Consider the following 12,793-nt stretch of genomic DNA (forward strand, 5'->3'; position numbering starts at 1 on the left):
TCCCTTCTTGAATATTGGTGTGGCCTGTGCTACTTTCCAGTCTTTTAGGTACAGACCTTTCGCCAAGTGAGTGGTTGTATGTGAGTGCGAAGAAAGGCACTATTGCATCTGCATACTCTGAGAGGAACCTGATTGGTATACCATCTGGACCGGAAGACTTGCCTTTCTTAAGTGATTTGAGTTGTTTCGCAACACCTAAGATATCTACTTTTATGTCACTCATGCTAACAGCTGTTCTGGTTTCGAATTCTGGAATATTTACTTTGTCTTCTTTCGTGAAGGAATGGAGGAAAACTCTATTTAGTAACTCCACTTTAGTGGCATCATCATCGGTGACATTTCCATCGCCATCGCACAGTTACGGTATTGACTGTCTTTTTTTTTTTTTTTTTTTTTTGCCACTGGTGTACTTTACATACGACCAGAATCTCTTGGCGTTTTCTACCATATTTTGAGACAATATTTCATTGTGGAAACTATTAAAAGCATCTCACATTGACATCCGCACTAAATTTCGAGCTTCTGTGAAACTTAGCTAGTCTTAGGGATTTTGCGTTCTTCTGAATTTGGCATGCTTTTTTTTTTTGTTGCTTCTGCAACAGTGTTCTGACGTGTTTTGTGTACCATGGTGGATCAGTCCCATCTCTTATTAACTTATGTGGTATGAATATATCTATTGCTGTTGATACTGTATCTTTGAATTTGAGTCATATCTGGCCTACACTTATATAATTAGCTGGGAAGGAATGGAGACTCTCTCTTAGGAAGGCATCAAGCAAATTTTTGTCTGCTGTTTTAAATAGATATATCTTGCATTTATTTTTAGTGGTTTTGGTTGATATGGTTTTGAGCCTCACTACAATGGCCTTGTGTTCACTAATCCCTGTATCCGTCATGACGCTCTCTATTAGATCAGGAATATTTGTGGCTAAGAGGTCAAGTGTGTTTTCGCAACCATTTAGTACAATTACGGAAGAAGTTTTCTGTCGACCACCGGCTTTGAACATGTATTTTCGCCAACAAATCGAGGGTAGACTGAAGTCTCCACCAATTATAACTGTATGAGTGGGGTGCTTATTTGTAATGAGATTCAAATTTTCTTTGAAGTGTTCAGCTATCATATCATCTGAGTCAATTATTATTTTGGTACAGATGTTGAGTATAACATCTACCCATAGTAATTTGCAGGAACTATCTATTTCAACTTCACTAGAAGATAAACTACTACCAACAGACACAAACACACCACCACCTACCTTATTTAATCTATCCTTTCTGAACACGGTTTGCACCTCTGTAAAAATTTTGGCAGAATTTATCTCCGGCTTTAGCCAGCTTTCTGTTCCTATAATTATTTCAGCTTCAGTGCTTTCTATCAGCGCTTGAAGCTCTGGTACTTTACCTACACAGCTACCACAATTTACAACTACAATACCGACTGTTACTTGGTCGATTTTCGTTGTTTCTTTACCCGGTACCCTTTGAGACTGGAGCCCTCTTTGATCTTTTCCCAGACCGTCTAACCTAAAAAACCACCCAGTCCACACCACACAGCCCCTGCTACCTGTGTAGCTGCCTCCTGTGTGTAGTGGACACCTGACCTATTTAGTGGAACCCGAAACCCCACCACCCTATGGCGCAAGTTGAGGAATCTGCAGCCTACATGGTCGCAGGACTGTCTGAACCTCTGATTCAGACCATCCACTCAGCTCTGTACCAAATTACTATCTTTACATACAGCTCATCCATTAACAAAATGTAACCTATCTGTTTTCCAAATGATTATGTAGTAACCAAAATACGACAGTGTTCATACACTAGTCTTTATAACTCCTACCTCACCCCAAAATCCTCAGTCTGCACCTGGTAATCTTAGAGGCAACTTCTATGCAAAAGTTCAGGAACTTGAAGCTAGTTAGTATTGTGTAGAAGCCTGTGCCCACTTATTTTATGAGCAACATCTTGGTTGTGTTCTGCAATTATGTACTCAGTTAACATATATGTGGATGTTTGTTGCCAGTAATCACACATTCAGTATACCTGTGTGATCAATTAGCATCTGAACTGTATTAAACATTATGAATTTTACCTTGAGCCAATACTGAACAATACAGTGTTTTAGGTAACATTTGTTTATTTGTGTCACCTATCATAAGACATGGAGTACTGGTAGCTTATGTACATACTGAAGTCAATATGCTCAGCTGTACGTTGTGTCGGAGTCTAGCTGTGACTGTTTACTGTAAATATTCTGCCACTGCCATACTGATAATTAGCACAGCGAAAGTGCCTACTTGTAAAAGTTGTTATTTCCTGTGAGAAATGGAACTGCCCATCTTATTGTATACATTGATGATAAATGTGGGAAAAAGCACATTAGTTAAATGTTGCCCAATGTACATCAATGGAATATTTCCCATAATATCAGCTCTACAGCAATCAAATTAACTTACTTCAATACAACTCCAAGTATAGAATACGGTTTTGCAGTTAGGTTAACTCACACTCAGCGAAAGAGTGGTGGTTCAAATATGTTCATGTAACTCATTCCTCCTCCTTTTTCCCAGTTTAAGAATCTGAAAACTTCCTCTAGCACTTCTGAGAATGGTTTTGGTAATATGGAATTTTCAGGCTTCACCTACAAACAACAACAACATGGTACAGCAAAGAGCACCCCTGCATTGCACCATCCTATGCAAACCTATACATGGGCCACCTAGAAGAATCCTTCCTAACCATCCAGAACCCTAAACCCATCACTTGGTTCAGGTTCACATCTTTGTGATCTGGATTGAAGGTGAGGACACCTTCTCCCCCATTCACTTCAGCTGGTCCTCCTCAACCAAACAAGCCACCTTCCTCTATGCTGACCTCCACCTCAAAGATGGCTACATTAGTACCTCCGTACATATCAAACCTACCAACCACCAACAATACCTCCACTTCAACAGCTACCACTCATTCCAGACTCTGATGTCCCTTCCACACAGCCTAGCCACCCATGTCTGTTGCATCTGTGGTGATGAGCAGTCCTTCTCAAAATACACCAAGGGTCTCACTGAAGCCTTCACAGAATGAAATTACCCTCCCAACCTCGTACAGAAAGAGATCTCCCATGCTTTATCTCTTCAGTCACCCACCACCTCCCAAAGCCCTACTCTCTGGCCACAAAGGAGTATTCATCTCATGACTCAAGACTGGAGCAACTGAATCGCACTCTCCACCAGGGTTTTGTCTGCCTCTTGTCGTGCTCTGAAATGAGGAATATCCTACATGCTCTTCTTCCCACCCCTCTCACAGTAGTAGTCCGCTGCCCACCAAATCCACACAATATCCTCAACCATACTTACTCCACCTCTGCTCCCATCCCCTTGCCTCATGGCTCATATCCCTGTAGTATACCTAGATGCAATACCATCCTTCTACCACCACCTACTCTAGTCCAGTCACAAGCATCACCCACCAGATCAAAGGCACGGCTACCTGTCAAAGCAGTAATGTGGTCTAAAAGCTAAGCTGCAACCACTGAGCTGCATTCTACATAAGCGTGGCAACCAACAAGCTGTCTGTCCGCATGAATGGCCACCAACAAATTGTGGCCAAGAGACAGCTAGAACACCCAAAGGCTCAGCACACTGCTCAATGCAATGTTCTTCACTTCAGTGACTGCTTTGCAGGCTGCACCATCTGGATCCTTCCTGCCAACACCAGCTTTTCTGAATTGTGCACGTGGGTGCTCTCCCTGCAAAACATCGACGTTCCAGTAATGCCTCCCCCCCTCCTCCCCCCCCCCCCCCCCAATCCTGGACTCAACCTTCGTTAGTCACTGTCCTTCACCCACCAATCCCCTTCCCTGCTCCCACTACAGCACTACACAGTCTTCTATTCCACCAATGCATCACAGAATCTTTACTTCTCTCCTTTTCCACTCCCTGTCCTCCCTCCCCTCTCCTCCCAGTCTGGCCCCTGACTGCACCTACCTGCTTTACCCTGTCCCCATAATGTCCCTGTCTGCTCCCACAAGCAGCACTTTACAGTTCCCCACTCCTACCATGCTTTCCCTCCCTCTCCCTGCCCCAGCCTCCTCCTTACACACACCACCCAGATTGCTTCTCCCATCAAGCTTGTCCAACCTCTGTAGCAAAACAGTGGTTTTTGTGTGTGTGTGTGTGTGTGTGTGTGTGTGTGTGGTGTGTGTGTGTGACTAAAGTTAATACAACACAATCTATAAAGCTATTATGTACAATGTTTCTGAGGGAAATACGATCGGAATTTTTTTTTTTTTTTCTTTAGAACTCATTGTTCTTTGATAGTATCTTTCTGCACCTGGACACTTATGGCAATACTCACATACATTTATTGCATTACTCCATGAGCTTGGTGCCTCTCTGACGATGAGGAGATTAGTATTTAATGCTCTTTCAACAATGTGGTCATTAGAGATGGAGTACAAGCTCAGATTGGGGACTGATAGGGACGGAAATCAGATGTGACTTTTTGTAGGAACCATCCCAGCATCTGCCTTACACAATTAGGGAAATCACAGAAAACCTAAATCAGGATGGCCAGATGAGGGTTTGAACAGTCATCCTCCCGAATGCAGGTCCAGTGTGCCAACAACCGCACTACCTCACTTTGCTCTCTCAGCTGGGTCATTTACAAAATTGTTTAATAACTAGGTACAGAATGTTGAACATCACAGAAGTTCTTCTTCCGTATCAGTGCACACAATGCTGCAGAGTAAAAATTCATTCTCAAAACAATTCCCCAGGCTGTGGCTAAGCCACCTCTCCACAACATCCTTTATTCCACGAGTGCCAGTCCTGCAAGTTATGCAGGAGAACTTCTGTAAAGTTTGGAAGGAAAGAGATGTGGTACTGATGGAAGTAAAGCTGTGAGGGTACGTCACTAGTTGTTTTGGATAGCTCAGACAGTAGAGCACTTGCCCATGAAATACAAAGGTCTCAGGATTGAGTCCTGATCCGGTGCACAGTTTTAATTTGCCAAGAAGTGTCATCTGTAATATTGTTATTAATGTTCTCATTCACACTAAAGTCTACACCTGAGTTTCCTCCCAGTTCCATCCTATTTGGTGCTGATGACATGCCAGCACAGCCTTCAAGGCTTCAGTCAATATTGTTGTTTCATAGTCAGCCAGTCTTTGTATCAGTGAGTTACACTTAGTACAGCTGTCTGGAGTGTGTCTTGGTAAGCAACCAATTTGCACTATCGGTAGTAAATTATCCTATACCAATTGAAAAAAGAATTGTTATCCAGTCACGAAGCTTTTTAATGTGGTTTTCACATCATTATTATGAAAGGTTTGGACAGTGATGATATCTAATCAGCAAAAATGACAGTCCTTTCTTGATGTTATATCATGGAAATACTATGAATGGGTCAATAGTTCCCATGAAAAATCAGTTAAATTTTTTCCTCATTACTGCAGCAGAATGAAATCTGGTGTTACCTACATCAATAATATCTTTATGGGCTACAGCCACTGGTCCTTTGTTGATGAGTTTCCCTCTCAGTCTATCATACTATTCACAACAGAGGTCAAATATTCACTGTCTGGTTATGTGCAAGTATTTTGCACAGGCTATTCCTTTTGTAAAATCTAATCACATTTTTTTTAAAATCTGTACAATATGCTGGTCCCTTTTTGAAGTTTACAGGTGTACCATACCTTGATGAACTGCCACTGCTGCACAGTCAACTTCTGTGGGCCGCATGTTGATGACTGGGGTTGCCAATGACTATTTGGATTTTAATAGTACATATATGGAACTCAGTGGAGCAAATCCCCTGTCAATTGAGTGCTGCACAACCAGTGAGCAGTCATACCATCTAGAACCCTCTGTCTGTCATGTCTACCTATGCTTACTACATAAAGCAGAGCAGAGGGAATAGCATGAGTACAAAACGCTGCCATTGAATACCAAAAGCATCAAAAAAGGCTCATATGAACTGATAAATCCTATCACAAGGTGGTACATAGTGGATGACAGTGTCAGAGTAACTCAAAATCCATGTGTAGAAGACATCCCATTTGCCAACAGGTCACTGTTCAGCCCTGTGTAGAGGTATTCACACACAAAAAGTACTTGCAAGGGATGAAATGGTATCCTTGAAACACCCATAATCACCTCTTACTGGCACATTATACAAAATCTACTGTCCAATCAAGTACATTTGGGTGTTTGCTTGGCGTACCCCACAGATGAGAAATACCTTCAACAAAGTAATTAAGCAATTGTGTCAGAATGGTTTGAAGAACACTCCACGGGCATGAGGATGCTGAGTAGATGTATCCAAAACTGAACCAGGCACATATTCACCCCCAAACTTATCAAGATATCGTGTGTGGACCTGTAACTTTTCTGATCAGTGTATGTTTTGGAAAAAAATACCATCATTTTTTAATAGAAGAGTCCTGTACAAAGGCACTTAATTTTTGTGGATGGCTGTGTTCAATCCAAACCTATGATCATTCTTGATGTGAAATGCAGTAAAAATGCACAAAATGGAAGATATAAAAAGTACGAAGGGGAAGTATTCGAGGGAACAGGTGAGAAGAAAAAAAAAAAGAGACATTTGTCTGTGTGTGTCATGGGTTTCTACATTTCAACTATTTATGCATAGTGTATATCAACTGTGGAAGCAGCCATGTAGTTGCCTAAATTGTTGTAGGAAACCACATCACATTCAGAATGGCAAGTGTAACAGGCCAAGCATCATTTGTCAGGCACATGGATTTAACCTGAGTCTGGTCATCTCCTTGTTTCACAGGTTAGTGCTTCATATGTTAACAGCATATGAGCACCTGGCCTAAAAGGTTCTCCTGCTTAAGCAACACACATAACAACTTATTCATACTGCACTTGATCTAATTAATTGAATGTCTGACATACTTCTGTTACAGGCTTCCATCCAGTACTATAAATATATTCGGGCATCTGCTAATAAAGTTTATTTCTCAACAATATTTGAGATACATCCTGTTATTTCCAGCAAGATGATAAGCTGTGTTCGGTCTTGCAAGGACAATCTCTCTAAGTAACAAAATGATATAGTCATAGGATTAAGTAACTATCTAGCGTATGAATTTTGACTTGTTACATTCCACTCAATCTCTTTCACTCATCTCAGATAATATGCCTACTTTTGATCATGTAACAGGTTTCCCCGCCAAGAGTCAACAGGCGACTTCTCCAAGGTTTCTAAATCTGTTTCAAATGTTGTTTTTATGTTGTACATAACAAAAACTGTTCATATGTTTCAAGTGACACCCAGCGTCAACTGAAAAAGTAATTTTGATTCTCATTTCAAACAAAATGCTGTGTTAATTGTAATTTGGTGTGTTAAATTAATACTAAAACCTAAACTTGGTCTGGTGTCATAATTCAGTGCAAGGATATTTACTGAGACAGAGAGAAAACATTAAGAATATTGATTGCATCCAGCACTAACCATGCTGTGCAGCGCTAACCTGTCAATAATTATCCTTCAAATGAATATAACAATAGACCAATCTGAGGTTGCTCCATCAGTTGATAGACATAAAACCATAATTTAAGGCAACATCTTGTTTGTTATAATAACCAAAACAAGTTTTTTCTTCAACATTGGGCATCACATGCAATACGCATGAGCAGTTAAGAAAAAATAAGAAACTGCCTCAGAGTGCAATTAGACTCTCTTCATTTTGTTACACCACAATTTAACATATTTGTTACATCACAGGACAATGTCTCATTGATGTTAGTTGTCCTTCAATAATTTGCACCATCAAACCAAGGGCTTATAAAACCAGTCAAAATATTACACCCTCAGTAGTAAGGGTTTCTTTTCGTGCGTGGTACAGTGTGTCCTTGGTTTGTCAAAACACACTGTTGAAGGACAACTGATGTCAGTAAGACATGGTCCAAAGATGAACATATTACACAACGATTTGATGTATATGCATCAGTTACATCTTATGAGGACACTAGAAGCAGCCTTGAAATCAATCATGGCATAATAAAATTAAGAACATTAATTGCAACCTGAGACAGTTTTTCCTTTTTTCCCAATAAATTATATGACTGCAGTCCACATAGCCCCAACAATGATGGAAAGTTTAAACATATAAACATACTAAATAAATTTTGTTTGGGCTGGCTCTATCTATACACTGCAAACACAAAATTGGATATATCAACAAAAACACCGGAGAAAAAAGGCGTACAATGACTGAAAGAAGGGCTCTTATAGTCCGATTTGTGAACAATGGTGGTCTGTGCAGGTCGATGCATGGCTGCTGCATGCAGTGTTGCCAGTGCCAAGTAAGAGTTGTGGTACATGCAAACAGGGGCTTTGTGCTAGAAGAAAGCTCATATCCTGCAAACTATGTCCCTCATTTGCTTAAATAGAATTTATCACTTATCCCAATCATCTCCCATAACAACTTGTAACTAATGGAATAAAAATTCACTAAATAACTCATTACGATCATGTTAAACATTCACATTGGCTACTACATTCACAGCAGCACACTGAAAACACTACTCAATGCACACTGGCTGCCAGAGAATGTGTGACGTCAGGTGCACAGAATGAGACTGAACTCTACCATCCCAAGTTTTATTATGTATTATTTTGTTAGATGCCTATTACCCCATTTACAGTTTTTTTACAACACTTACTTCCATATCCTGTGCTTTAAAGACGTTTCAGTCATCTCCAAAAATCTCATTTTTAGCTTCACACAATAACGTTGCATCTGTTACAGGCACGATTTCCTTTTCTCACAATGTAGAGTGGAAACATTTCTGTCATCCTCCCAACTGACATACTAACAAAAAACCTTATGTGTTCTTGCTCCCAATCCCTGCCAATCAAGACTGACCACCAACTGCCACATAAGCATCCCAATGTAACCTTCCCACAATACAGCACCTCAAATTTCAATTCAACTTCCTTCAAAAAATTCCATGACACAACACCAATATCATAGTGTTGAAAGGACAGCTGAAGAGCTTTATCATTTTCAGCACTGCCATGTGGTCACTTGCAATCATTATATGGCAGAAGCTCTCTAATAAAGAGTTTCATGAATGATCCTCACCTCTTCTGGTCTCCCTGTCTCTTATATTATACAACCTGTTCCATTCCTGCTTAGGATTCCATAGCATGGCCTATCAAACCCGGCCTGCATAGCCTTCAGCTTCACTTATGATTGCTTCAGCTTCAAAGTGTAGTACGTCAGACATACAGATTCTCTGACAATGTGAATTCAATATCAGAGTCAAAAGATATTCATTTAAGAAATTATATATTCCACACTCACCTACAGTCTCCCCTATGCTAGCTCCACGTTGGATCGTAACTTTTCCAGTTGGCATTTGGTGCTAAATATACTCTCCTGCCTTTGTACATGAAGCTCACAACACCACGATATCCAGTACGTGGGACACCACTCTGCATAAACATAGTTAAGTGCATTAACAAACCTTCAAATATCTGTCTGGAAATAAATTCCAATAAATAACTAAAAACTTCATGTTCAGGCAGCCACTCATTCAATAAATATAACTAAGAAGGAAAATGAGTTAGATTTCTCTGAACATTTATTAACTATGCTGGTAGTGAGCAACAACAAATATCAAAACCACAAAGCTAAAATATAAGTAACAGATACTAAGCTATAGTGTTTTCATTATTATATTACAAATACAAACCAAAGAATAAAAATTGTAAATAAAAAGTATTGGATAAAAAACAACATGTTCAGATATGATACTGGTCAAAGTATTGAAAAGCCAAAGGAAGGAGAGTGGCTCTATTTAGATACATAAACATTCATGAAAACTGTTCAGGTAACCAGCTGAATGGCAGTGTAAAACTGTTATGCTTCAAAATGTTATTCTAACAGGTATCCGCAAGGAGGGGCATGTCATCCCTACCCTCCCCCAACCCCTCAACCTTGAGTCTGGAGTACAGAGGTTTTAGTCATTGCATAATTATCATACACCATGGATAACTTTCACGTCTCCAGTATATAACTTTTTGTGTAACTGCCAAAATTTAATTCTTGTGGCATAACATCTCTAAACAGACCAAAGACCAACTCATTTATACCACCCCCCCACCCTGCTTTCCCAGGTAAACTTCTGCAGAGAGCTACAGTCACACTCATCACCTTCTGGTGAAATGTCAAGGCAAAAACATGACTTGCAATTGCCCTCTCTCCTTGAGTGCAAGCAGTAACCCAAGATACAGTGGTCTGCCCCCTGTCAAAATTTTCAGTTGGTTCATACAGAGCCTGAACTATCTAGGTTCCACTGCTTTATGAGAGCCACTTTATTTGTGACATTTTTCTACATTTGCCTTTTCTTCCTTCTGAGATTACAGATACATGGCAGTTGTGGGTTTAAAGGAGGGACTTGTTGGTTCCCTTCCACAGACTACTTACTCCATTACCTCCAGGGATGAGTCCTCTTTGGACTCATCAGTCAACCCAAGAGATGACCTAATGGCTTTGAAATTGCACTTTTATATTTTTGTTTATTTGTGTGATGAATATCTTTCAATAATTGTCATTTTGGCATGCTACTTGTATTTTATGACACACTTTTGTTGTAGTGAAGCTCTCTCGATATGGACATATTTGTATGGGCACACGGCAGCAAGGTCTTTAGCACCTGCATGAAAACAGATTGAGACGAGTGTCAGTAAAATACACAAAACAGGAAGATAAAACAGCACGTAAAACGTAGGTAACAAAAGTTGGAAAACTATGGGCACACCTGCACAGAACCATGGAAGGAAGTATTGCATCGGTAGTAAAACATTAATGACACAGGAAGAAAGTGGTTAAGGAGCTACAACAATACAGCAGATGGACAAGGATGGCTGACCACAAGAATAAAAAAAGGAGAAGCCAGGCACCCTGCAACTCACTAAAACCTCCAGCCTTAAAGTTTAGGCCAGAGTCCAGACACATCATAAAACTTTAAAACCTTAGTCACACTCCTCTCATCATCAGCTAAAATAGAGAGTAGATCCTCCCAATATTTGCTTCTGCCCTTGCATCACAATATAAAATGCACTCCATTAAAATGTGGTGAATAGAGATGTGCACGCCACAAGCATCACAAAATGGGGGATTGTCTCGTAGTAGTAAAAAGCTAGTGCCCAATTCTAAGACACGTGAGGGTCACTTCATCCCACCTGAGAAACTGGCAGGAGGAACGCCACAGTCAGGTTGTTGACTTAACTAAAAGCAGCTTATTGGCCATCACCGCCAGCCATTCCTCATCCCACAACTGCATGCACTCCCTGTGCAGTGCAGAAACAACAGCCTGCAAGGGAATGGGAAACTGTGCCACGTCCTGTCCTCTGTAGGCCTCCTTGGCAGCCCGATCAGCCTCTTCATTTCCCCATATACTTACATGACCTTGCATCCAGCAGAATGACACATGCTTACCCTGCCATTGGAGGAAGTGCAGTTGGTCAATATATCAGCCAGACCAACCCCTCAGCTGGGTACAGGTTCTGTAACGATTGTAAGACACCAAGGGAATCTGAGTAAATGAGAAACTGTTTGGCCCGAATACGACACATCTGCTCCAGTGCCTTCAGGATTGCATGGAGCTACGCTGAGAAAATAGTATACTCGTCAGGAAGGCAAATCCTGGTGACATAGTTGGGGAACACGACAGAGCAGCCAAGGGAATTCCCTTGTTTGGAGCCATCAGTGTACACTACTGTGAAACCTAGATGCATATCTAAAATGTTAAAAAAGAGAGATTGAAATGTAAAATCTGACATACAATCTTCCTTAAAATTCATTAAGTCTAAAATAAGCCTGGGCCTCTGGAGAAGCCAAGATGGAAATCTGCTCCCATTGCGATGTAAAACATGAAAACCGGCCACACCATCTCGAGAAGGAAATCCTGTGCACGAATCCCATTGGGCCTCACTGACTGTTGCTGGTTACGAAAAAGCCTTTCCAGTGGAGGTTGGGCAATGGTATGGTAGGTGGGTGTGTAAGGTATGGGCAGTAATTATATACCTGGCGCATGGTAAGTAGCCCTTGCCTGATGTCAAGTGGTGGTTCACTAGCCTCTGCACAGAGGCTACGTGTGGGGCTTGTTCTGAATGCCCCAGTGGCCCACCGAATCCCTTCATGGTGCACTAGGTCCAACATCTTTAAATAAGAAAGTCTTCCAAACCCATACACCGCGCACTCATAATCGAACTGAGATCGCACAAATGCCCTGTAAAACAGGAGCAGACAAGTCATATCTGCTCCCCACGTACTGTGGCTAAGACGTTTTAAAATACTTAAAGCTGTAAGTGACCATTTTTTTCAGGTCCTTAAGATGTGGTAATAACGTAAGCTTAGAGTCAAATATCAGACCCAGAAACCTCACTGTATCTTTAAAAGTAAGGACAGTGTCCCTCATCCCCAATCCAGGAAAGTTTAAAATAGAATGAGAATGGTTAAAAAGAACCCACACAGATTTCTCGGTAGAAAACGTAAAACCAGTTTTCTGCATCCATTCATCCAAATGTCGAAGAGCTTGTTGCAACTCAAGTGTTGTCGGTTGGTTTGTGTCGGGGGGGGGGTCATCCACAAACAAGGAACACTGGACAGGGCTTTTCACTATGGACGTAATGCTATTAATAGCTATGGCAAAGGCAGTCACACTTAAAACACTACCCTGAGGGACACCGTTCTCCTTTTCAAAGCAATCATGCTTGGTACCTAAAATATCATGGTGAGAGGAAGGGCTGAACAAACATG

The 12,793-nt window shown here is 41.0% G+C and overlaps 1 protein-coding gene across 4 annotated transcripts in view; it reads right to left on the minus strand.

Annotated features, from left to right (window-relative positions):
• LOC126183369 (alpha-1,3-mannosyl-glycoprotein 2-beta-N-acetylglucosaminyltransferase) overlaps positions 1–12,793 on the minus strand; it is an 87,750-nt gene that overhangs the window by 10,086 nt on the left and 64,871 nt on the right. For all 4 annotated transcript variants that reach the window (XM_049925298.1, XM_049925297.1, XM_049925296.1 and 1 more), the window contains exon 11: positions 9,332–9,462. In XM_049925298.1, the coding sequence (XP_049781255.1) occupies positions 9,349–9,462 (114 nt within the window). In that variant the 3' untranslated portion in view covers positions 9,332–9,348. The remainder of the gene's footprint in view (positions 1–9,331; positions 9,463–12,793) is intronic.

Source organism: Schistocerca cancellata, chromosome 4 (assembly GCF_023864275.1).
Source record: "Schistocerca cancellata isolate TAMUIC-IGC-003103 chromosome 4, iqSchCanc2.1, whole genome shotgun sequence".
Classification (NCBI taxonomy): Eukaryota; Metazoa; Arthropoda; class Insecta; order Orthoptera; family Acrididae; genus Schistocerca; species Schistocerca cancellata.